Raw genomic sequence first — 26984 nt, forward strand, 5'->3', positions numbered from 1 at the left:
GGGGGGTGCCAGGGGTTGGGGGGGCGGCAAGAGAGAGGCGGGGGGTGCCAGGGGTTGGGGGGGGCGGCAAGAGAGAGGCGGGGGGTGCCAGGGGTTGGGGGGGCGGCAAGAGAGAGGCGGGGGGGTGCCTGGGGTTGGGGGGGTGGCAGGAGAGGGGCGGGGTGCCTGGGATTAGGGGGGCTGCGGGAGCGTTGTGTGTGTGTGTTGGGTTATTGGGCTTTGTTCTCTCTAGGGCAGGGGGTGCGGAGAAGGGGGCTGTATTTCTGCAGGGGGGTTGGGGAAGGGTTGGACAGCCCCTTAACAAAGGCTGGTGGGTAAAGGACTGGCTGCTTGTGGGGACTGGGAGTTAGGAGCTGCTGTGTTTCTAACCCCTGGCTTCAGTGCTGGCAGGTAAGTCCCGTTCTCTCTCTCTCTCTGTGTGCCTCGCTTTCCCCATATGTCCAATGGCCACAGTGACACTGACCCACCTCGGAGAGGGTTGTGAGGCTCAGTTAGTTACTGTGTGTAAATGCCATCAGACAGTAGAGTGCTGTGTAAGTGTCAAGTGTTGTTATTTTGCCTAAGCTGTTTGCTCTCATGTGCATTTTATCACGTCCAAAGGGCGCTCGTTTGGTACCATGCCAGTGGCACCAAACGGAGCCAAACTAATTTCTCAATGAATAACTTTACCCTTATAGTTGAAATACCCTCCCTGTTTTTATGTCATAAACAAAATCAGGCAAAAATGAAATATTTCTCTTAACAAAGTGTACACAATGATGGAAATGGAGCAGGAAGGCATTATCTGTGAGCCAGGTGAAAAGTAAAGGTAGTTTGACTGTTCTTCAGAGGCTTTTTCCTGTAAGCTAAACAAAGTGTTGCCTATGTTGTTGGGGAAGTAATGACATGCCTTGTCAAGGTAGGCTTCTAACAAACATTGCAGTATTTTGTTTAGCTGTAAATAAGTTTGAAAATTCACTCACAGTGCAGTCTGAATTTGTACAGATTTGGCCCTTACGGGGGGAAGGGAGCACGTGCAATCACTTTACATGTTTTGAACGTTAATGGAAGTACTCTTGCACTTTGTAACAGTTCATGTATCGTAATCTAATGTATCTTTATGATAGCAGAAGGCACTCCAAGACTGTAGAGGTAAGCATGATATAAGAACTTAGCCAGAAAAATTTTGCTTTACAGTTCACAGATTCTAGTAGTGTGCAAGGTGATGTTGTTTAGTCTGCCAAGAGATATGGAAGTGTGTGTGTCATTTAAGTATTGTTTACTAAGACTCTGCATTGCCACTAACTTTTTTCACAGAATATGTATATGGTATGTCCTAGAGCATGTTGTGCAATTCTTAATTAGATTTTCTCTTTGGAGAACTATTATGCTATGGTGTATTATGTTGTGTTACTCACTTGGTCTTTCTCACTTGACTGGATCAATAAGGAACTGGACTAAGGGAAATACTTCTCTAGTTTCAGCTCTCCCTTTCATTATGCTGGTGATTGGAAAGTACAGTAATTGTTTATTTAGGATTATCTTTCTGCAGGTTTGAAGGCAGTGGGGTTTCTTTTTCTTCCAATAACTGTACTAACTGCAAATTGATATGGCATAGATGGCTACGTTAATCCCTTTTGGTTTTGATTAAAATTTACTCACTATCATAATTTTCACTAGTACCATTTTATTTTGCCAGATCCAAATAAATTGAACCCATAGACGTATTAGCAGAAGATCAGTGAGGGTGAACTATCTGTGTTTAAACAATATTTTTATATTATTTCCTGAATGTTCTAGATCAGAGGTTCTCAGCCTATTTACCAGTGTGGGTCACACGTGCAGCTCTCTGTGTTAGGTGGGCTTCATCCACACATAACACAATATACCCAGGAGTGGCCAAACTTACTGACCCTCTGAGCTGCATACGATAATCTTCAGAAGTGCGAGAGCCAGAAGACACACACAACCTGCCCTGTGGGGCGGCACCTGCTGGGCTGTGGGGCTTCTGTCCCACTGCTCTCCCCCCTAGGCTAAAGTCCTTAACCCCTCCCCATCCCCCCACCCCCGGGCCAAAGCCCCTAGTCTCACCACACCACCGCAGGGCAGAAGCCCCGAGCCCCCCCTTGCCCAGTCTTGAAGGTGGAGAATGGGTGGGGTGCTTGGGGGGGCGGGGGGGGAGCTCCAGAAGCTGCACTTTAACTGTAAAAGAGCCGCATATGACTCATGAGCACAGTTTGGCCACACCTGCAATATACGCTACCTGTATGGCCCTGAAAATGTCACATGGGCCGCAGCTCTGTGCTGATTGGGCCGTGGGTTGAGAACCCCTGTTCTAGACCCTCACTTCTCTCATATTCAAAATACTATGTCCCTATAACAACTTCTGTGCTCACAATGTTGATGGTGAGAAGGATTTGTGATTCTAGCAGCAAGCTGCCCTATGGATAATCATAACTGGCTTTAATGGAACAACTGGGTCCAATGAAACAAATTGATCCACCTAGATCCATTATCTTGTCTAGCACGCTGGCCAATGCTGGCTGCTTCAGGATGCATCGTGTGAGTGGTTGGGGAACTATCTAACTATAGAGTAGTGTGGTTTGGACATTTCCTCTGTCAGTATTAATCAGACTTTAATGAAATCAAATACATCTTCCACTGTCATTTATGTCTGTAGATAAATGTTTGTTTACTCATGCCTTTACTGAGGTGAAATGGACTTAGAATAACTCAGGTTTCCACAAGAGTTACGCCCTTTGAATGGAGTGTCCCTGTACCCTCTCTTCCTATGCGTGCAGGATTAAAAATAAATTTAAGGCAGAAAGCCATGCAATAATATCTGTAAACTATCTGGGGCTTGTTAGCATGCTAGATGCATTTATTTTGTCAATCTAATTCCTTCCTGCCTTCCCTGTCCCAAACCTGTATTCTGTGTCTTTGTTGTTGGCTTTGGAAGTATATACTTCTAATTTTTGTAGCTAAAGATGTACTGATTACTTGTAATACCATAGCCTTGTAATTCAACCCACCAAGTTTGTTGGTTTCATTTACTTATAATGACCAGAGGTGTGCAAACTACGGCCCGGGGAACGCATTTGGCCCTTCAGACGTTTTAATCTGGCCCTTGCGCTCCCAACGGGGAGTGGGGTCTGGGGTTTGCCCTGCTCCCCACATGCCGTGGCTCTGCGCGGCTCCCGGAAGCAGCAGCACGTCTCCCCTCCGGCTCCAGGGGCAGCCAGGGGATTCCACACGCTGCCCTGTCCCAAGCACCGGCCCTGCAGCTCCCGTTGACCAGGAACTGTGAGCATTCATGGTCCGCCATACAATTTCCATACCCAGATGTGGCCCTCGGGCCAAAAAGTTTGCCCACCCCTGACCTAGACTGTAAATTCCTTGGGGACTGGGACTGATTTAAATTTTTGTCCAGTGCCTAAATATTTTGGAAGGAATATTAAATCTAATGTTTCAGGCCTTAAGCTTGCCTCTATAGAGATCATGGTGAAACCTCATATCGAGGCAGGCTATCCTACACCTGTCTACTGTGGGGATCATACACCTTCTTCTGAAGCACCTGGTTAGACTTAAGATTTAGACTTAGAGCTAAACTATGTAAGCCAGGTTTTAACCTATGTAAGAGTGCTCACACACAAAAATGCATTGATTTAACTACATTAGTGCAACATCACACTGTTAGGTACACTAATGCAACTTGTATGTGTAGATCAAGCCTATGTTGATATTGTCATCCTCTCTTTTCAGTGTCAAAACAATCTGCTCTAAAAACAGTCATTTTACGGCATCAGTAAATCGCTTCTTAATACCATACTAGTCAGTTTTGTGGTTGTTAAAACCACACACTGTAAACATGTGCTAATGAGAGGGTATTTATAGTGCTTTCTGTTTATGTGCAATGATGACATGTTTTGTAGGCTTGCATCATGCTTTCATAGTTTTCTTACGCATTCACGTCAATATTCCTTGGGAACTTTTTTCTCTCTAGATAGCGGTGGCTCAGGCTAGCCGCTGAGCAATGGAATTCTTTGGATGGGAGGGGTGGTCAGTAGCAAATTCAAGCTGCATTGTACTGTGCAACTAGTGCATTCTGATACAACACAACTGGTAACTCCGCTGTGGTCTCAGTGAGGAGTCTCTCGTATAAAGAGTTGGATTGGTGGACCCTTTGTCCTTTAACTATTTGCAATGAGCTACCTTTATTCGTCGCGTCTCTAATGGGGTCTTCACAGGTACCTGGTTTTGTAATTTTGAACACAAATGGGTCCTGGAGTCCAGAAATAATTTTTTTTTTTTAAAATGATCAGTATCTCTATAATGATAGGAAGATATATGGCTTCTGTGTTTAGACAATTTAGCATTTTTCTCATGTGAATCCAGGGAACTCTTCCCATGTGTGCCTGACATTCTAGGCTAATTGCAGAGATGTGAAATGTGAAGCTTAATAGATTGTTGGAGGTTTTTTTTGGGGGGTGGGGTGGTTAAACAATAATGAAACTGTTAGATGCTTGCAGGGAAACACTGCTGCCTGTGTGTGGACTTTGCACTGGAGAAAGTTTCAATTGTTCCCAAGCAGGGCTAGCTCTAAAATGTCGCTTTTGTGGCTGCTAGTAGCATAGTTGTCTAAATGACTGACTCTCTTGAGGCCATTATACAAGCATTGCAAAATATTTTTGGAAACAGTTTATTTTTCGGATTCAAATAAAGCTTTGTCTTAAATGTCCCTTCCCACTTTATAATCAAAAGCCTAGAAATTGAGGGAGATCATTCTTATATTTTTTTTTAATTCACAGAATGCTGCAATTCAAAATTCAGGTTCTTCAAACTGGAGGCTGATACTTGCATAGTTCATGCCTTGTAGTTTTTAAAGAAATGGAAAAACTTGTCAGTTGTTGCATGTGATCACTTGTTTGCTTATGAGATCAGTCAGCTTCTGGTCTGTGTCGCTGTTTCATATCTTGTTTGTGCACAGGGACCTCTGTTGCCATAAGTAAGGGCAAGTTTACACTACAAAATTAAGTCGACGTAAGTTACGACGTAATGAGATCACTTTTAGATGTCCACAGTATGCTCCTTGTGTCGGTGGTGCATGTCCTCACTAGCGGTGCTTGCACTGATGCAGAGAGCAGTGCACCGTCTGTAGTTACCCCACTGTGCAACTTACCACCATCTAGCGCAGTGTGTTTTGGGAAGGGTTTGCACTGCTTTTTGGGGGCAAACGAGTCACACAGGGCTGACTGGGAACATGGTGCAGTTTTCTCTAACCCATAATTTTATCTCCATCCCATAATGTTTTGTGCCTCTTTTCAAAAGCCCCACAAACCCACGCATCCTCCATCTGTGTGAGAAGCATGGATCCTGCACAGTTTTTTGTTGTGATGAGCCTGGCGTGCCTGATTCTGCAGTATTTGCAGAGCTGCCAGAGGAGCTACAGGGAACATGATGACTCCTTGCAGGCTAGGTTGCTGTGGGACATAGAAAGAAACAATTCAAGGTGGTTGTTGGATTCACAGAGCAGCTGCAGAGGTAAGAGTACTGGTTCGGAACCTGAAAAACAAGCACTGACTGTTGGGATCACCTTGTTAGGCAGGTATGGGATGACTAGCAGTGTCTGCAGAATTTTCAGATGTGCAAGGCCACATTCCTGTGTGTGTGTGTCGCTTTCCCAAGCCCTCCAGTGGAGCGACACCAAAATGAGAGCTGCACTGACCGTGGAAAAGCAAGTGGCGATTGCTAGTGATCAGTTGGGAATCAATTTGGAGTAGGGAAATTCACTGTGGGGGTTGCTGTGATGCAAGTGTGCAGGGCCATTAATTGTGTCCTGCTATGAAGGATTGTGACTTTGGGCAATGTGTAGGACATAAAAAGCAACAGAGGGTCCTGTGGCACCTTTGAGACTAACAGAAGTACTGGGAGCATAAGCTTTCGTGGGTAAGAACCTCACTTCTTCAGAGTGTAGGACATAGTGGATGATTTTTGTACCAGTGGTGTTCCTGAACTGTGGTGGGGCGATAGATGGCATGTGTATCCCTATTTTGGCACCAGACCACCTTTCCACAGAGTACATCAACAGAAAGGGCTACTTTTCTATGTTTTGCAAGCATTGGTGGATCACCAGGGATGTTTTACTGACAGAATCGCAGGATGGTAACGGAAGGTGCATGCACACGCATCTTTAAGAACATCGGCTTGTTCAGAAAGCTGCAAGTAGGGACTTTCTTTCCAGACCAGAGGATTACCATTGGGTATGTTGAAATGCCAGTAGTGATCCTGGGAGACCTAGCCTACCCCTTATTCCCATGGCTCATGAAGCCGTACACCAGTCACTTCGACAGCAGCAAGAAGCGCTTCACCTACAGGCTCAGCAAGTGCAGAATGACACTTGAATGCGCCTTTGGCTGTTTGAAAAGCTACTGGTGCTGTCTACTCATGAGATTTGATCTCAGTGGGGGAAAAAAAATCCCAATGGTTATAGCTGCCTGCTACGTGCTTCATAATATCTGTGAAGCAAAGGAGGAAAAGTTTCTGCCAGGGTGAAGGGCGGAGGTGGAATGGCTGTTTGCTGATTTTGGGCAGCCAGATACCAGGGCTATAAGAAGAGCTCATCAGGCTATATGGATTAGGGAGTCTTTGAAAGACCATTTTAATAGTGAGCCACAGTAAAGTATGTTGCTGTAGCTCTAGTGTGCCTGGCACTGTTAGGTTTTTTTTTTTGCACCCTGGTATAAACCCTGTAATGAGTGCTCAGTGTGTAGTAATATAACATTGCAAATGAATGTACCTATTGCTATTATCTGTGACTGATGTCAGACCCAACCAGCATTTGTTGTGAACTAATAAAGATGAATTAAGTTTCCATAAATAGACTTTTATTCCAAACCCATGCAAACAGATTTCTAACTGAATGAAACGTTATAAATACAAGGAAAAGCACCTTTGAAGGGGAAAGAAGAGTCATTTTCATTTCACGAACACATATACACTAACCGTCTCTCTCTCAGGTCAGTGTATGTGTGGCTGTGATTGCCTGTACTCTCCCCCAGGGTGGAGTGATGGGGTAGTGCATCAGCCCTGCATGTCTTGGGAATGTGTGGTATGTGTGTAGGGAGGTCCCGGAATGCAGATATCTATGGGCTGCAGAGGAAGGCGAGCACAGATCTGTTGAACCTGAAGATCAACAACAGTCTCCAGTATCTCTGTTTGCTGCTTGAGAAGTGCTAGCATCTCCTGCTGCATGTCTCTCTCCTTTTCCTTTGCTTTACTCCTCTCCACTCTAGCCCAGTCCATTCTGTCCATGAGGGTGGTCCTCCAAGCCCTGTGCTCAGTATCTGAAGCACCAGAGGGTTGCAGGATCTCTTGAAACATGTCACTACATGTCCTCTTTCTTCTTATCTGACTGAGCTGCTCCACTGGTGTGGATGAAGAGACCCTCAAGGTCACATTTCCAGCTGCAAAAGATACAGTGCACAGAGGTACTATTGAGAGTTTATTCACAAGATAAACGGAAACTTGGTATACTGAACTCACACACAAGTTACATTCTCACTTCTCCTTGGGATTCATAGAGCACAGTGGCTGTTCCAGCCATGGTGAATACAGCCCAAAGGCAGGGGGCGAGTTGGGACAACGGGGATGTGGTAGCTCATGGGTATGACTATATGTGGTTAGAGAAATTGAACTGAATACTGGCACCGTTTTCCACAGGCAGTGGTGATTTTAGCTGAGATCTCACTCCTGCGGGTAACGGAGGGTGAAAGAGAACAGCTCCTGCACGCATCTGTCTGCAGACCGGGACTCTATGCTGCTAGCCTGCGTGCTGCAATGGTGCCTGCTGAAGTAATTGCTGGGTGGCATGGGAAAGTGTTCTACTGGGGCAGAAGAAATAAGGCAGCCCTGCCCAGAAACCTTCAGCAGAGGATTGCAGACTACCTCCAGGAAAGTTTCCTCGAGATCTCTATGGAGGATTCATGGGACATCCCAGTGCACATAAACTATTGTGCAGGGCCCCCTCGGCTTAATTGTACAAGGGAGTGAGAAGCAGATAACCAATAGAGGCAAAGTTGCTATTTCACTACCTGTTCAAGCATGATTTAAAAAAGAGTAAATGAACAGATGTCCCTGCAGTTTCAAAGCAAACTGCCCACTTAAGAGAGGTTCCTTCCCCTACATTAGGCTCACCTATGCTGGACTGTAGGGACTGGTTCAACTGCTCTGGAATAAACAGGTCCTGGCTCGCTGTACCACTGGATCCCCCGGTCACCTGTCCCCCATACTACTCCTCCCTTATCCAACACCACCTCCTCACTATTCACTTCAGGGGCCTGTGACTCTGACGTACCACGGGGCTCTTGGGGGTGGTCTCTGCCGAGGATGGCATGCAGCTCTTTGTACCACCAGAGCAGCTGTTAGCGTCCCTTGCCTTCTGGTAGGCCTGCCTTAGCTTCTTGGCCTTCACATGGTACTGCTACGGGACCCTCTTTTAGCCCTTCTCCCTCATGCCCTGAGTGGTCTGCTCGTAGATATGGACGTTTTTACAGCTGGATCGTAGCTGTGCCTCCACAGCCTCTTTTTCCCACAGACATGGGAGATCCACCACCTCCTGTGTACTCCAGGCAGGAGCACGTCTGCAGTGTGTAACCAGCGTGGTCAGCTGGGCAGTTGCTAGATGAGCTGTCCATGCTGAGCAAACAGAAAATGGAATTTCAAAAATTTGTGAGCATTTAGAGTGGAGGGGTGTGTACCTGTGTACCTGGCTGCTGGGCAACAAAGGTCAAAATGGTGACCCCGATGGTCGCAGTAGGGCATTGTGGGACACCTCCCAGAGGCCACTAAAATCGACATAAGCAATGCAGTGTTTACACTGACACTGCGTCGACCTAAGTATGTCAACCTAAGCACTATGCCTATCGGGGAGGTGGAGTTATTAAGTTGGCGTAGCAGGCGAGTTACATCAGCATTAGTGGAATTTTAGTGTAGAGGCTTACAGAGTTAGGTCAACATAAGCTGCCTTATGCCAACCTAACTCTGTAATGTAGATCAGACCTAACCCTATTTATTATAGAGACTTCTGTTACACAGAGGAGAACTGCAAGACTCTGGGTGCAGGCACTTTTACAAAAAGCAACTTACCCTTCTAACTTGCTTTACTATTTTTGTATTTATGCCAAGACTTTTCCCCTCCCCATCTATCTTTTTTTCTTCTGTCTAATCATTGAAAGCTCAGAATCCCATGTATGACATCACTATATTGCCATGAAAATTACACCAGTCATTAAATCAGTATTGTGACCTCCTTCTAGGATGAAGTGAGAAATGGCTAAAATGTGTTCTTAAATTTACTTGCCACTGATGCTATTAAATATATTGGCGCTCTAAAAGTGAATTGAAATATTTTAAAAATACATTAAAAACGGTAAGATGTCAAAATGTAAGTAATTATGTATATTGAAATATTACAAATGTTTGCATTTTGGAGCAAAATACTTGAAAATAACTTTTTTTTTTTTGGGTGCTCCCACCCCGGCTTTCAGATATCCTTGTCTAGTGCTACGGTTGATGCTGGTAACACCTTAAAGCTGTGTAAAGAATGGCTTTTACCTGATTGTTGTAGAGATACTGATGTTTTAGTGAGTAAAAATCTCTTCGTAATGTAAGTCTGTGTGTTTTACAAATTTGAGATCTCAAAAATAGCATATTTGATACTATTTATGCATTTCCATTCTCCTGACTCTCGTCCATTGCTTTACGTGTAAGATCGCCCTTCCCACCAGTGACAACATTTTAAGTGATTACATGTCCTATGACATTTCCAGAACTGCAAGCCCTTAGAGATGTGTGCATTCTTATCCTGATGGCTGCATGTTACTTCTATGTTTAATTCCCAAATAAATGTATGTTTTCAATGTGAAGATCCATCTTCGTGTAAATGGGCAATTCTTAATGAGCCATCAAGTTCAGAAACTAGAAGTCAGACTGGATATAAATGAATTTGATGTTAAAAGGCTGTTTGACTAAAAAGACAACATAATATAGTGCTTTTTAATGTTAGCACTGTCCTCTGTTTCTTGTGTTAGGATGCCAGATAATAACAGCTGTCATTTCTGACCCACCACAGAATGCTGCCTGTGCACAGGAAGAGATTAAATTGACATCTTTAGTTGTTTTAGAATCGAATGAGTAAGCACACTGGGTCAGTCAAAAGTTATGTTTACAAGAGCGAGAGAGATTTTCCCAAGAGTGAGAGAAAACAAGATAGATCAACTCCTTCCAACTTTCATGATATTTGGTGGTTTTCTTCAAGCCCCAATTCCAGGAATCATATTATTATTTGACAATCTCAGCAGTTGTATCCCCTTCCTCCCCAAAAAATCAGCTTTCAGGGTTGCCAGGAAGGACTTGAAAATGTAACTCCAGAGTACCCTAAAGGTTTAAGAACCAGAAGACAAATAAAACTCCACATATTTTTTTTTAATCTCATTATTTTTAAGCCACTCATGATTTTGAGGGCAGGGGATGTTATTTATGATTTTTGAATGTCTGGAGTTAGCAGTACTATATCAGGTTGGAAGTAAAATATGAACCTGTCCTGCCTAATGACTTGGACCATATATGAGGGATTTACTCTCCATGATATAGGTCTGGAATCTCATTGATGTTGGTTATTGTGGGACAGTTGAAGTGATCAATAGCTACTATCCTCTGTTTCTTTTTAAGAATTGTTGGTGTGGCTTTTCAATAACTTGGCATGGTGACTTAAGCCGGTTTGTCAAATTTATGTTATTTACTGGACATGCCTCTATGCATGCATCTTGTATAACCAACCACTGTAATATTGAAATACAATTTTGAATTATATTACTAGAAAGCTGAGAGATTCAGCTCTCTAATGGATAGTGATGTAAATGTCATACATCTCCTACAAGCCCTAGTGACTTATATCAGACATCATATTCAATCCTCTTGGGGTTTTTTCTAGCAGTTGTCCAAAACTGAACAGAGCAAATCTTGGACTTCAAACAGTTCAGTGCTAAATGGATATTGTTTTTGGAGCTATAATGATATTTATTATTTAAAAAGAGCACATATAGAGCACAGCTTCAGAGTGTCTGCAGTCTTTTACTCATACAGCATTCCTTTATGGAGGCAAGTATTTTCATTTCTACTTTACAGATGAGAAAACTGAGGGTACGTTTATAATACAGGGACTATACCAGGATAGCTATGGTGCTGTAGCTATGTTGACATAGCTCTATAGTGTTGACACTGCCTATACCACAGACAGAAGGGTTTTTTCTGTCGTAGGAACACCACCTCCCCGAGCAACTGTAGCTAGGTTGACGGAAGCATTCTTCCGTTGACTTAATTATGTCTACACTGGAGGTTAGGTTGGCATAACTGTAGTGCACAGGAGTATAGATTTTTCACACCCATGAGTGATGTAGCTATGTCAACCTAATTTGTAAGTGTAGACCAGGCCTGGTCTACAAAGGTTAATTCATTTGCCAAGACCACAAAGGGTATTGGAGTTAAAATCAGAACTAGCATGCAGGATTTCCTGTCTTTTAGTACTATGGTCTGTCTACTATACCCAGCTTTCTTACCTGTTGTACACTTTTTAAAAAAAGGCATATTATGCATTATCTGAAAACTCAATTTTTCCAACCATTTTAGATGCTGTGAAGTAGACTCTGCTCTCTATGGGCTTGTCTACACTATCCGCTGGATCAGCGGGCAGCGATCGATCCAGCGGGGGTCGATTTATCATGTCTAGTATAGTATAGACGCGATAAATTGACTGCTGAGCGCTCTCCTGTCTGTTCGTAATCCACCAGAATGAGGAGCGCAAGTGGTATCGACGGGAGTGTCAGACACCGCGGTAAGTAGATCTAAGTACATTGACTTCAGCTATGCTATGCACGTAGCCGAAGTTGCGTATCTTAGATCGACCCTTCGTGGTACTGTAGACAAGCCCTGTGTGTCATACTGAATGAGTAGGTGTTTAGTTTGCATTTCCCTTTCCCTTTGCATTTCAGAGCCAGTTCGGGTATGATTTTCAGGTTTATCTTGAATAAAACTAGTTTAGCAACAGGTTTGCTGTATTTGTAAATAACTAGTATTGTATCTACAATACTTTGTCCCTCTAATTAAAACTGTGTGCATATATTTCAGGTCTCATTCAATCCAGCCAATTAGAGTAGAAGCTCACAAACATTAGAACAAGCTGAAATCAGATTTTTATCAGACTACAGATGAACCGCAGGGCTTTAGGTTATGCTTACAGACCTACTTGAGTTTTATGCTTTGATGCACAAGTCTACTGCAGTATCGTGGATTTTGACTCTTCTCTTTTCCAGCTTCACACTTCCCTCAAATTTGTATTGTATCATTTTTCCTCTTCCAGTGTACAAGTGTGGAAAGAAGCACACTTCATGGATGACTAGCACCATTGCTCTTTATTTTTAACTTCAAAAGTGATTTTAGAAGTTGAAGCTTAATACAAAAAAAAAACAACCAACCACCACCAACACCCTCTCCCCCGCCCCCCCAAACCTGGCTTGGAGAATGTGTTGAGGATTTTTTCAGTTAGATTTATAACCAACAGTGCAAGTTATTCGGTGATCTCTCTTGACTCCTGGTGTGGAAGAGGAAGTGAGCACACCAAAAAGAGTCTTTAGAGAATACGTAGTCTCATTATTTATTATTCATATTACTGTGTTGTTTAGGAGGCCTACTCATGGATCAGAACCCCATTGTGCTAGGCACTGTCTCCTTGGAACTCTTGTTCCCATCTATAGCATAACATACATGTACGTCTTCCTGCCTCTGCTTGATCAAGGACTTGGTTTAATAAGCTCGGGAGATATGGATGACATGTTTCCCATTACTTTAATTACCCAGATACCTGCATTCAAGAAGGGCAGCCTTGTACTTTTCTCCCCGTTTTACTGAAAATCTGTCCAAAGATTGACTGTAGGTGAACATATAACTTATTCACCTGGATAGAAACCACCTGTCATGAGGAAACCATATGCAAACTATCAGAGGTCTTCCAGGCCAGGAACATCAATGGAAGTAATTCAGTCTCTTGGCATCTGTAGTGAAAACCATACTAATATGCAGAAAATTCAACTTAAATGGTATATTTTTTTCTCAAATGAGGGGGAATCTCCCCTATTTCCCCAGTAATTTAGGATGACAGAGACAGAGTACCAATGAGGTCAGCCAGTGATGCTGAGCTTCTGTTATACTGAAGTCTTTGGCAGTTCAAAGCTATCCATTCGGTACACAAGCTAAAATTACACAGACTTTTTCTCTAATACATGGTTGCTTACATCATTTAGTTTGCAGTAGTCTTCTTTTGGTTAAACACTGGAAAGTTAACAGTTTTTTTGCATACTTCTTCTTCATTAAGAACTTTTTTAGCATTGGCAATGTTGAGTTTGCAGAAAGGAGCAAAGTGCTTATGATGTCAGAGGAGGAGGCCGGCTGGGCTATGAAGGTACCCCCTGGGGACTGAATCTGGCCTTCTGGTGGGCCCAGGCCTTTGCAACTTCAACCAGCTCTTGCCACTTCTGGCTGCCACAGGAGAGGTGGGCAGGCTGTTAAGAGCAGGTCCAGAAGGGTGATGGAGTGAGGAGCCTCCACTGTATAGTACTGACAATTGTGACTCGCTTCATTTATGTCTACAGTGCATCAACTAGGAAGTCTACATATGTGTATTGGGGAAAAAAAGTCAACGATGTTTATCCAGCAGTTTGTTCCCCAGCTGCTCCAATATCTGAACAAGATCAATTGGTTGAAACTAAACCCAGGAAAGACTGAAGTGATGCTAGTGAATTGAGGAAGACGTTTCAAAGCACAGCTTCACCCGCACTAGAATTTGTCAGCACCACTGTAGCCAAAGTGATACTGTAGAAGAGTGGACTCCCTGCTGGCATACTCCCTTGTGGCTGGGTGTGGTGTAGCAGGTCTTTCTCCTTTTAATGCCCCCTGCCAACAGTTGCTCTGGCCTTGCAGTGGACTCTCTTCTAGTGGTTTGGCCTTCCAGATAGGTAACTTTAAAGCCTCTGCCTTTCCAGGGTAAACAAATCATCCAATAAACTAAACTCAAATAAACGTAACTCTTCACCCCCGCCTGTGCTCACTTTTCTGTAGACTCTTCACCCCTTCCCAGACTCTGCAAGGTTGTCGTCCTGCTCTTGTGCAAAGTGACACCTCCCAAGGCTTTCTCTCTGGAGGCTTGGCTCCAAAGGCTGCAGTCCTTTTTGTCAGGGTGTTTCCAAGCTTCCTTTTCCGATGGCAGGTAGGGAAACTCAGGCCCTCCCTCTCCTCTGGGTTCTAGTCCAGGGACCATGTGGCAAGCAGCTAAGAACTGCTATTGTAGACTCCTTGGCCTTCCTTCAGGCCTTTTCCCACAGCTCCTTCCTGGGCTTACCGTACAATCTGCCTGTTTCTAGGCCCTTCCTTCACTCTCTAGTGACCAGAGAGGAACTGCATAGTTCTTCCCCTCTCTCCTTGCAGCTCCTTTCTGGTCTGGGCTTCCTCCCTTTATGCTCACCACCCAGTTGGGCCTGGCCCACCTGCCAGATGTAACTACATGCCTTAATTGAGTTCAGTAGCTCCAGTTAAATTTCTTAGTGCTAGTATAGGGTATATATCGCATCACAGGTGCATGGTCCAGGAATCCTCCTGAACTTCTATTTGATACTAAACTCTCAAATTGAAACATTTTCCATCTCTGATTTGCTAGAAGACTACATCCTGTGGTGGTCCGAATGGACTTTGAGATTGGACTGTTGCAACATGTTATACTTGGATAGGAATCCACAGATACTAAAGAAACTCCAGCTAGTATAGAATGTAGCAACAGGCCTTCTGACAGGCAAGTCGAGTGTAGTTTGTTACTCCACTACTGTGTTTGTGGCGTTGTCTACCGATCAATTTGAAAGACCTGATTCTGATCTTCCAGGCCCTCAGTGGGCTAGGTGTGAGCTATTTCACAGATCTTCTCTTCCTCTTTTCAAGATGTTTGTAATAGTTTCATTGTCCCTTAATATCAGCCGATAGAGGCTAGTTGGAACTGGAGATGGAGACTTCTTGGCAACTGGTCAAGGTCTGTAAACACCCTTCCCAAGGAACTGAGGATGACCACAAAACTGACTGTTCAGAACTAAATGCAAGCCTCACTCCTTTAACATAGGCGACCCATATGTATGTTTTACATACATAGATGCAGAGAGAGAGGACACACACTTACACTTACTTTGTTATTTTACCTCGATTAGGATTGGGGAGAGGAGAATAGTTGTAAAGTGAAGTTTCCAGCCATCCTGCCTGCTCCAGGGTTTTCTCTTCTCTCCATGCTGTTCTCGTTCTCTCTCTCTCTCTCTCTCTCTCTCATATATATAATTTTTTGTGGTGATGAGAGTGTGGAATAAAGACCTAGATAGTATGGTGTTATTAATGCGAAAGGATATTCCACAAGAACAACCCCCACCGATATTTTTAATTTTGACATTTCTGAAGAATTAGGAGTGAATTTACGTGCACCAAGTGAACAACATAAATCCAGTCAAGCCGTCCTCTGATAAACTAGATGTGAAAATGTATTGATAAAACAAGGCTTCATCTGACAGTTGAAAACCTAACAGTATTTTAAGTAATCACAGCTGAAACTTAAGTGTTAGCAATCTGTTAGCAAAAGCACCCCCCCCTCCTCCCCACAACCACTATGGCCACACAACATCACAGTGAGGGAATAAGGCTAACCTAGTGTTACAATCCAACACTGCAAGACTAAAACGGGTGAAAATTAACGTACAGTATACATGAAGGGCTATTTGTTGTATCATGCAATATATAAAGCGGACATCACTGAGTAGACTTTGCACTCTGATTTTATTATCAGCTCTGAGTCATTGTACTGTGTAAACTTCAGTCCATTGCTGAAGTAATATTTGCCAAAGATAAGTCACCAGGTTTTGCCAGTCGCTCAGCTGGAAAGCTGCTGACTGTTTCTCATGTGGTGCAGTGATCTGAAAGCGATCCCAGGATTGTTCTTTGTATGGAGAACTTAACAGGGGCTAACTCACAGCTTGGACATGTTTTGAAATTTAAAATAAAGAAATTTAAAAATATTATATTCCTTATGCCAACTCCATGTACTCTTCTTTCTTCAACCAATGCTTTTCTTTCCTTACTTTTGTACTGTTGCTCAGGAGTATATCTGTATCGGCAAAACTTGTAAGATTAGACAAGCTCAGAGAGAAGATACCTGATATTATGGGGCTTTTAAAAGTGATAGACAAAAGGGATAACAAGATCCAATGGCTGGAAGTAAAAATCAGCAGAGTTTTAAACTGGAAGTAAGATGCATATTTTGAACAGAGAGGGCAATTAACGACTGAACAGATTACCAATGGATCTGGTAAATTCTCCATTGCTTGGAGTCAAAACTGGATGTCGCTGTAAAAAGTATGTGTTAATTCAACCAGAAATTGGCTGAGCTTCATGCAGGAATCATTGAATGAAGTTCTATTTGTGTTATGCAGAAGGTCAGGCAGGAGGTCATAATGGTGTCTTCTGTCTTGGAAATCTATGAAAAAGCATAGGTATCTGAATTCTAAGTTTAGTTACCATACACACAGAATAACCAGGATGAAACCTGCACCTTATCTTTGAACTATTCTGCTGCCAGCTGGTCTGTTTGTCAGTGTCCCAGCAAGGGCAAATGTTCTTCACTTCCATTCTTCTCTTCTTTTCTAGTTCACTGTGGTTTGGCGAGGCTAGGTGGTGGCTTCATTAGCAAGTTATATATTACTTTATCCCTTAGTCCAGACACCAGTACAAATAGATTTACATTTCAAGGTTGCAGCTTCCTTTATTCCTTTTTGTCACATAAACAATTTTTCATTTACTTCTAATTTTTTATCTGTATTTCAAAGATATATATATTTTTTACCTTTTTCATAAGAACTCTTTGAATTTGTGTAAGTTGTGAGTGGTTTAAATTGGATATACACAAATATTGGGCATAAAACTAATTTGCCCAAAAGATAAATTTAACACCTTGGAATCTTTACCTATCTCTGCGTATGTCTGAGAGCATACCCTCTTTGGCGCGGTTTTTGTTAGTGTGTTAATGAAAACTTCACGCTATGGGTTTACTCTGTTCCATGCCAGAATACGGTCTGGAATATTAAAGTTTATAGAAAAATCTATCATTCTGCCCATTGGAAAAACAGGTTGATTTCATATTGAGTGGCAAGATACTGTACCAATTGTCCTAGTCAAATTGTTCCTTTTCTCTAGAACTTCCTGCTCAGAGCTGCTATTGTCATTTCAATTTATAAATCAAAACTGAAGGTTCATTCATTTTCCCTTGCAAAGAATATTCATTATCACGCTAATGTTTAGAAGCTAAGTGACTTGAGATGTCTTGGCAGGCAAAGGTATGATAAAAGCATTTCTTGGCCAGCTACCAAGAGGTTACATACTATTGACCCTATATTCTAAAACTGCTCCTAAAATATCCACTTCTGCTAGCTAAAGTTAACTGAATATAACCTTATGAGTTTTCTGCACATTGTAAGGATATTGGTCTGAATTCTGAACCACATAATCTACTAAAATGGAAACCTTAACGTGAAACAGATCTACTTTGAACAATGTCTATGGGAGTATCATAGAATCATAGAAATGTAGGGCTGGAAGGGACCTCAAGAGGTCCATCAAGGCCAGCCTCCTATGCTGAGGCAAGACCAAGTAAGTCTAGACCATCCCTGACAAGTGGTTGTCCAACCCGTTCTTAAAAGTCTCCAGTGATGAGGATTCCACAACCTCCCTTAGAAGCTTATTCCGGAGCTTAACTAGCCTTAGAGTTAGAAAATGTTTCCTACTGTCTACACTAAATGTCCCTTGCCACAGATTAAGTCCATTGTTTCTTGTCCTACTTTCAGTGGACATGGAGAACAGGCGATCACTGTCCTTCTTATAACAGCCCTTAATATATTTGGAGACGGTTATCAGCCATCACCCCTCAGTCGTCTTCTCTCAAGATTTAACGTGCCCAGTTTTTAAAATTTTTTCTCATAGGTCAGGTTTTTTAAACCTTTTATCATTTTTGTTGCTCTCCTCTGGGCTTTCTCCAGCTTATCCACATCTTTCCTAAAATGTGGCATCCAGAATTGCATAAGAATCAGCTAAGAGCGTCTGTACTCTGGCAGCAATGTACTGTTGGCTGGGGTTTACATCTGGCCTGCTGAAGCTTCAGAAGCTCTTTTAAAATAGTCTCGTCTCTTCTCCCCTTGGAGTTTGACAGGCAGGTTCCTGAAGATGATTTTCAAATACTGCATTTTTGCTAATAGTTTTCTCCTCTGATGTCCTTTGCCAGGAAAGCAATGAGGAGTCCGGTGGCACCTTAAAGACTAACAGATTTATTTGGGCATAAGCTTTTGCGGGTAAAAAAACCACTTCTTCAGATGCATGGAGTGAAAATTAGATACAAGCATAAATATACTGGCACATGAAGAGAAGGGAGTTACCTTACAAGTGGAGAACCAGTGTTGGCAAGGCCAATTGAGTCAGGGTGGATGTGGGCCACTCCCAATAATTGATGAGGAGGTGTCAATACCAAGAGAGAGAAAATTGCTTTTGTAGTGAGTCAGGCAGTCCCTATTCAAGCGCAAATTAATTGTTAAGTTTGCAAATGAATTGTAGCTCTGCAGTTTCTCTTTGAAGTCTGTTTTTGAAGTTTTTTTGTTGAAGCATGGCTACTTTTAAATCTGTTATAGAATGTCCAGGGAGATTGAAGTGTTCTCTTACTGGCTTTTGTATGTTACCATTCCTGATGTCTGATTTGTGTCCATTTATTCTTTTACGTAGACATTGTCCGGTTTGGCCAATGTACATGGCAGAGGGGCATTGCTGGCACATGGTATATAACACATTGATAGATGTGCAGGTGAATGAGCCCTTGATGGTGTGGCTGATGTGGTTGGGTCCTCTGATGGTGTCGCCAGAGTAGATATGGGGACAGAGTAGGCAACGAGGTTTGCTACAGGGATTGGTTCCTGGGTTGGTGTTTCTGAGGTGTGGTGTGTAGTTGCCGGTGAGTATTTGCTTCAGGTTGGGGGGCTGTCTGTAAGCGAGGACTGGCCTGCCTCCCAAGGTCCATGCATCTGAAGAAGTGGGGTTTTTTTACCCACGAAAGCTTATGCCCAAATAAATCCCTTAGTTTTAAGGTGCCACTGGACTCCTCGTTGTTTTTGCGGATACAGACTAACATGGCTACCCCTCTGATACTTTACAGGAAAGGGAAATCTCTTCCCTCCCCAACCTGCCTTCTTTGAGGGCAGCCTGTCTGTTTCTTTAAAACACGAGAATTTTTCTTGCTGCTTACCCTTGGCTTGCTACTACTAGGGTATTTGTGCATCTCCCTAATTGCAGCAAATTATATTTCTTGTGGTAAATTAGCAGCAAAATCAAACTTTTGTTGTGCTTTCTTATAATCCTACTGTCGAAATCCATAACCAATGATCACCATTTGTGGTGTTATATTAATGGCTGCCATTTGTTCTGCAGTATGCTTACTCATTTCTCTTAAACCTGGGAAGCAGCTTCTTGAGACTCTGACAGTTCAATGAACTACAGTAACTGTTAACTTTTTCATATATAAAAGCTATTTTCAGACTTTATCAGCTAAGCAGGTTTAAGGATCTTCTGAAACTATATCCGAGTCTTATTGTCAACCTTCTGATAACTCTAAAACAAAACGTAGGCTTAACACTGAGCTCAGTCCTTGTTTCTTCTGGTTTGCTCATTCCTTCTTTGCAACATCTGAACTGGTGCAAAGTTTGGGTGAGTTGGCCTATCTTTTTAAGAAAAATAATCAGGACAAACCATAGACATTTGTATATGCTACTAATGTGGGTGGCCTCCAGTTCACAGGAGTCCTTGGGGCCTTAATGTGGATGTAGTTTTAATCTCTCGTGGAGGTTATGAATGCTTCTTGCAGTATTCACAAGGTTCATCTCTTGGGTCTGTAACCTTAGGATCAAATTAAGACTCTCAAAATAGTTTAGTCATTCCTTAAAATAGCAAAATTGCAAAAATGTTGAATTTCCAAAATACATAACTTCTAACAGAAATGTAATGCTCTGAAATTAGAGTTCACAAAAAAGCATAGGTAAGTTCTGATGATTTGTATTTTATTTACAGTCTGTGCATTTATAGCCATTACCACTGTGGTTGCAATTTAAGGCTAATACACATGATGAAGCTAAATACATTCTATCTTATGACTTTGTACCATGGAATGCTTCTGTTAGACTGTATTCCTTGAACACGAGCTGTGTTTTCTTATTTTGGAATGAGCACCGTGAACACATAATATAGAATGCTGGGCTAACTACAGCTCCTCCACTAACATACCGGGACCTCAAACCTTACACCACGTCAATAACAATTTGTCCTGCTTTTTGTTGGTCATTAAACTTGTTTATAATTTGACATAAAAACTGTTTAAGGTTAAAACCTTCTGGCTCCAGGTTTTACACATGGAGCTGTAAACCAGTCTATATTCTTTATTAGCCTAAATGACCAGGTTATTTTTCAGTATGGTCGTTATCCCCCAATATTTGCTATACGGGATATATTGCCCTCACCCTCCGTTTCCCATTGTACTTTCCTATTTAAAAATGTCTGGTCAGAAATAAAGCAGGCTAACCTCCTCAGCGTATTTCAGAACCGCTTCAAATGGTGTAGAAGTGAAGTCCGTGCACCTACACAAATAGATTCTTTCTGTGGAAGTTAGAAAGAACAGGCTTTCGGCCCGCGGTGACGTATGTAGACATAAGCATAATAGACTAATTCAGTTCACCTGAAAATTTAAAAATAGCATACATTTGCTTTTCCATCCAAGGGGAGAAGTCAAATTGCTGCGCTAAGTGTATAATTCACAGCATGACACACTGTATGAACTGTTTCTCCTGTGTCATCAAGACTCTTGTTTTCTATTTGAACTTTAAAATGTGCTGAACCTGCAAGCTTAGCATTGTCATGCTCAGGCATGTGTCCACTCTAGTGACAGTGCTAACTTCGATAGACCAAATTCACCTAGACTTGGAAAGGATTAAAGAGTCCAGTAAATGTGCAGATTATTGGAACTGCACTAAACTGCAAAAGCCTCCTTGTTAAAGCACATCCGCCCCAAAGGGTTGATTGTGTGAAACGTTCAAATACTGTATGTTAGCACCTCGTGCCAAACACTCCTCAGAGCTTGTATTCAGTCACAGATTTTCAAAGTATGGTTTAATCATGTCATAAAATGTTATGTAGTGAACATGCACGAACAGCCTAGCTAAGAACAAAGGTTGACTCCAGAGGTTTGGAAAATCGAGAAACATGGACTGAGTTGGTACATACTGACACTGACCGAATCTGGGAGATTTGAGAGGTGGAAGCTTGCTGTGAATCGGGGGTGTGGAGGGGCAGTGAGAGGAGCTACAGAGAGTTGGCGGGGGGCAGCTGGGAAGCGGGTGTCCTGGCAGTTCCTACTGCCATTCCTCTGTGCCCAGTGCCATGTGTTCCCTCTTTCCGTTGGCAGCTGGCACAGCGACGCCTCCTTGTCCCCAATCCCAGTAGCTGGCACACGTGCTCCTGTCCCTCCCCCAGGCCAGGTGCCTGTGCCAGAAAGGCGAGGAGAGGAGAGCAATCCTACCTGCTCCCTGGCGGTTGGCCTAATCTGCTCTGGTCTCTCCTCCAGCTTCTGCTCTTGCCTCCACCAGATATTGGGGCAGAAGTATTCCTCAGCCTCCCAATATTTCCACTGTGGGGGTGCTAGCCCCCCGCTTTCCCGGGTCTGCGGCTTCTGGACAGAATAGACTGAAAGATTTAAAAGAAGCTTAAAAGTATCTGTTAACAATAACATGAATGCAACAAATACAGGGTGGGAAGCAGTGTGTATTCCTTATGCTAGTGACTGATGACACGGTAGCACATGTTCTGAGTGCCCAGAGGAATGTTTTCAGGCATGTGTGCTTAGTAAATTACAAATAAGTATGTTATAAAGCACCACCACGTTTTGGGAATGTTATTGCAGAAGTGCTTTTGCTCCACAAATACTGAGAGGAAGCATTCCCCCTCCTCTCTTTGCTCTCCCCCCCCTCCTCTCTTTGCTCTCCCCCCCCACACACACACTGTTTCCTCAAGGAGTTTAGGTAGGGGTACATCTCTTACCACCCGGGGCCCAAGCAAATAGATATGTAGAGACATTCATCATCTTACCATTTAGCTCTTCTGTATTCAACTGTTTTTCTAAACACGTTACCAGAGGTTAACACTGATTCTTTGTCTGGAAGCTTACTGAGTGCAGGAGGCAAGTTATGGTAGCTGACTGTTAACATTTCAGCTGAGTTCAAGGAGCACTGGCATGGCCTCCTGTTGTCTATTTCCAGGCCTGCAGCAGTAGCTTTATATGTGGAGCCAGGTTGTAGAGGAAAACCAGCTAGGGTCTCGCTGTTGATCTTACATAAGCACCATGTGAGAGAGAACAAGAGTCTCTAATATCTTTCTGAGGGAGAAATTCACCAGTGCCTCTAAACTTTTCCTTACTCCCTGCTGCAAAGTAACTAAAATCTGCCTCACTCTATTTTAGCTACATGATGTAGTACAAGTGACTGTGCTGTGATCATAGAGCTCTGAACAATGCCCATGCACGACTGAGTGGAATTCCTCCTACCCTAACGAGAGTCTCCGATAAATGTCAGTAAAGTCCATTCTGAAACTCTGCCCATGCATTTTCATTAAGGGTTTAGAGCATGTTGTGTGTTGCAGATATGTACGTTTTTGGCAAACGCTTGCAGTTGGTAAGAGAGAAGATCCAGTCCCCCTGCGACTTGCTGTCAAGTAGCTTAGTGAAGAAACATAAACATTCAGTTCGTGCCTGGCCCTCACTTTGGTAGCAAATATGTGGCTTCCAGGATGTTATTTAACTTGTGGTTTTTTTTTGTTTTTTTTTCCCCTCACCCTTTTAGTTACTATGTGGGCAACCTGTTGTAACTGGTTTTGTCTGGATGGACAACCTGAGGAGATGCAGCAGCGGCCGCAGCAGGGTGCCAGACCCCAGGCATATGCCAACCCAGGTTACAGCTCCTACCCTTCTCCTACAGGTTCTGAACAGAACTGCAAGGCGTGTGGGGTGCACTTTGAAAATTCCTCCAGGAAGGTAAGGGGTGAATTTAGCCACTGATTTGGGCACCCATTTGGTTTGACTTACATAAATGATCTGGGAGTCAGATTGTGCATTTACAGAGTCAGTTTCAAGAGCCTGCAAAACACAGAATCAAAGGAGGTCCTTGATTTAGGGATGTAGCACAGAAGACAACTTGCCTTGCTTCTTTATTTCTTAGTCACTTTCACAATTATCTGGCACAAATGAAAATAACCAACAGTTATTGTTGTTAACGCACAGTAGACTTGGCTGTACTAGTATCAGAGGAGTAGCCGTGTTAGTCTGAATCTGTAAAAAGCAACAGAGGGTCCTGTGGCACCTTTGAGACTAACAGAAGTAACTAACTTCTGTTAGTCTCAAAGGTGCCACAGGACCCTCTGTTGCTTTTTGGCTGTACTAGATGCTTTAATAAAGGACAGCAAGCTACTTGTAATCAGTTAAAGGGATACCAGCTTAAAAATGTGTTGCCTACTGTTATTGCAATTACCACCTAGGATTACTGAGTTCATTTGTAGATTGTTTACTTTGTGCATTTAATAGTAATTCATGTTATAGTCTGTTTTTCCTGGTCTTCTTGTGGGCCTTTACACAGTAATAGGGGAGAAGAAAACATTTTAAAAACAGGAAAATGTCATTGCAGAACCACAACAATTAGGCAGGCGTAGTACGTGACATCATCATCAACTCATTATTTTCAAATTGACTAGGTTTGAAGGTGTGTGTCCCTTTAAGAAGCAGATATGGCAATAAGCAAAATCCATCATGCTTACAATGAAAAAAGAGCCAACTCTTTAAAACATTAGTCTTCAGCTAAAAAGCCATCACTGTTTGTAGGGAGTGAATTGCCAGTTTAGCATTCATCCCTGAATTGCTGCGCTTCATTTTGTGACAATCTTTTGGTTTTGTTTTACTTGTTATCCCGGTTTGTGTACTAGATCCTTGTGCATTGTAGCTGCCAAAACTATTAGTGTCACAAGATTCAAAATTAATTAGCAGCCTCTGGCCAGGGAAATGATTTAAACGGGGAAGTTCCCAGAGTGCTTCCTGAAAGTCTTTAGGAGCTGGTTAGAATCCACACTCCACGACTCAGCCAGTATCTGATCTGTACCAGGTTCTCAGAGTTAGGGTGATGAAGAAAGAATGGAGGCATTTGACCTGGATAAATTAAACTTTTAGAAAGCTCTATTTTAAGGTACTGCTTCATGACATAGTCCTCAAAAAGAGTTATAAAACCTACAATCAACTCGGCAACTGCTAAGGAGTCACATTCATTTTGGCTCTACCCCTTTTTCAGGCATTGGAAATTTTGGCCTGGGAAATTCATCGAATTGGACTTTGCATTTTTAGCCACGTTTGGATGCTCACATGTGTCTGGGAGAAGATAACTCTTGATAAAGCTGTTTTACCTGTCTGCCCGTAGAGACAACATGGATATGTCTTGTGTTATATTGTGAGAATCTTGCATTGCTTAAGAAACTAGTCTAAGGATTAAAATTTTGGAAATAATTTTTTTTGTAAGCAGGGTTCAGACACGTGTATATAAAACACCATGACTATGAAAGCGAAGCCCTTTCAAATGGGAGACCATACAGATAAATGAGTTTGTTAAAAGTGAGATTCAACAGAACATTGACCTCTCAAGAAATATATTTTTTCAGGGCACTCAACCCCTTAACATATATATATATATATATATATATATATATATATATATATATATATATGTCAGTTGTTAAAAGGATCAGGGCAGAGAACAGTGAAGACATTTGCAATAAGGTAAATATGGAAATTTTCTTTGTATCTAATAAGATGCCGTTATATAATCATTGAAGCATCTTTAAAGGACATTACATTGTTCTTGGTAGTGAAAACAATCTTGTTTTCCCTATTCTCCAAGCTAACTTCTGATCCTGGCTTCCTGTTTTCACAGGATGATCATTAATTTAAGTCGGGCGTTGCTGATTTTTTTCCTGCTGTTAGCAAGGTATGCCAGGCATAATTTTTTTTTTTTTGGGGGGGGCAAGGTCAAGTTCTCCTTGCCTCCTCCTCTTCCACCCCCTAACAAAGATTTACGTGCCTCAGACATTGGCTGACATTTTCAGGAAGACCATTTTCTCTGAAGCATACTTACAGAAAAAGCTCCTGGCAAGCTCAGGTGTAAGATATAAAACAAGAGCTCTAGTTAAAGCTTGAATGTTGGCATTGACTCACTTTTATCTCAAACAAAATGATGAGCCAAGTGAATTGAACAGAAGTTCTATAATTTCGGGAACCCTAGTGGTTAGTGCAAACTGAACCTTTCACAATTTACAGCGTGCTGTCAAAGATTAAGTTCTAGGCAGTGTTTTGATTAAAATATAAAAAAATTAGCTGAGGCATTTGTGACAGATATGGCAATTCCCTGCAATATCCTTGGAAAAAACATAGAATTACATTTAAGTATATTTGGAGTCCATTTTATTAAATGCAAAGGTTATGTATTATTCTGGGCTGGGACTATATGTAACTTCTCTAGGGAGATGTGATGTAAGGTCTGGATGATCAGGGAACTATATTAAACAATATTTGTCAGACAAGAATGGACTTTTGGGACAATAAATGTGAAATGAATTTCCTGGGAAGTATCTACAGAGAGGTGAATGCAAATTCTCCACTTCCAGTTATGCAAAAACACAGGCTTTTGAAGCTCCGCCCTGAGGAGTGGGCCTTTGTCTGCTGATCATCTGTTACATGAGGCCGAGATCAAAGGTGCAAGCTGTATAAAGGAAAGACTGGTTGTTCTGGTTCTGAGCTAAGGCTATTATGAACTTGTAACCACAGGAATAAACCCTTTGTGGGGGGTGAAGGACTGACTCCTAGCAGAGACCTTGTTGGAGTTGAGGGCTGATCTCTGCTAAGCTTTTTAGGATGCGTATAGGTTATTTTGTTGTTTTCAATATATTTTCTCTAATGCTTTCATCTTAAAAATAAACACACTTGCTTAGAAAGAGCTGTGTGATAACTTGTAACTGTTGGCAATTACAGCTGTTCATAGCCTTCAGAGAGAAAGCAAAGCACACTGGCCTGTTGTAGGCAGTCTGATTTGCTGGGGAACTCAGTGTAGGTAGGTAACTGTGCAGTCCTGAAAACCCTGGGTGGGAGGGAGGGTGGACACTCCTCTCTCAAGAGAGGTGATGACTGAGGAACTGGGAGCCCAGAGCAGGTGTGCTTGAGGAATACAAGTTCAGTTGCTCTGAACTGGGACGGTGTTATTGCTGCTGATCCCTTGCTGAGATCAATTAGATGATGTATCTCCTGTACTATGCCACTGTGGTATCTGAACACCTCTGGAGTGTTAAATGCAGGGACATCCTAGGCGAAGGGCCCTCAGCTGTGGAATGAGGTCCCCCTAGTGTTCCTTCAGAGCCAGTCTGCCAGGTTTTAGAGTATGGTGAAAAACTCATCTTTTCAGATATGACTACCAGATGCTTCTAAACTAAAGCATTGTATCTCCCCTCTCATCTTCTCTGATGGCTAACTGGAAGAGGGAAAGTATTGGCCAGAATAGATGTTCTCCATTAATATTTGTGTAATGTATCCAGACACCCCTGTGATGAGCACACTCACTGTAGGTTGCTAAAATAGGGATTGTTTGCTCCACTAGTCTAGACAGTGCACAGACAGCACTCCCCATCTTTGCACTGAACAACGTTACGTTGACTAGATCCCTTCAGGAATCCAGTGTCCAACAAATCAGACCAGCAGTAATATTTTATATTAA

The 26984-nt window shown here is 42.5% G+C and overlaps 1 protein-coding gene across 2 annotated transcripts in view; it reads left to right on the plus strand.

The window, feature by feature from the left end:
* RFFL (ring finger and FYVE like domain containing E3 ubiquitin protein ligase) overlaps positions 1-26984 on the plus strand; it is a 38442-nt gene that overhangs the window by 698 nt on the left and 10760 nt on the right. Inside the window, exons 1-2 of one of the 2 annotated variants that reach the window (XM_034752862.1) lie at positions 285-390; positions 23028-23218. In XM_034752862.1, the coding sequence (XP_034608753.1) occupies positions 23033-23218 (186 nt within the window). In that variant the 5' untranslated portion in view covers positions 285-390; positions 23028-23032. Of the gene's footprint in view, positions 1-284; positions 391-23027; positions 23219-26984 lie in introns of those variants that run through there. The other variant, XM_034752861.1, reaches the window with a different exon arrangement.

Source organism: Trachemys scripta, chromosome 18 (assembly GCF_013100865.1).
Source record: "Trachemys scripta elegans isolate TJP31775 chromosome 18, CAS_Tse_1.0, whole genome shotgun sequence".
Taxonomy (NCBI): Eukaryota; Metazoa; Chordata; order Testudines; family Emydidae; genus Trachemys; species Trachemys scripta.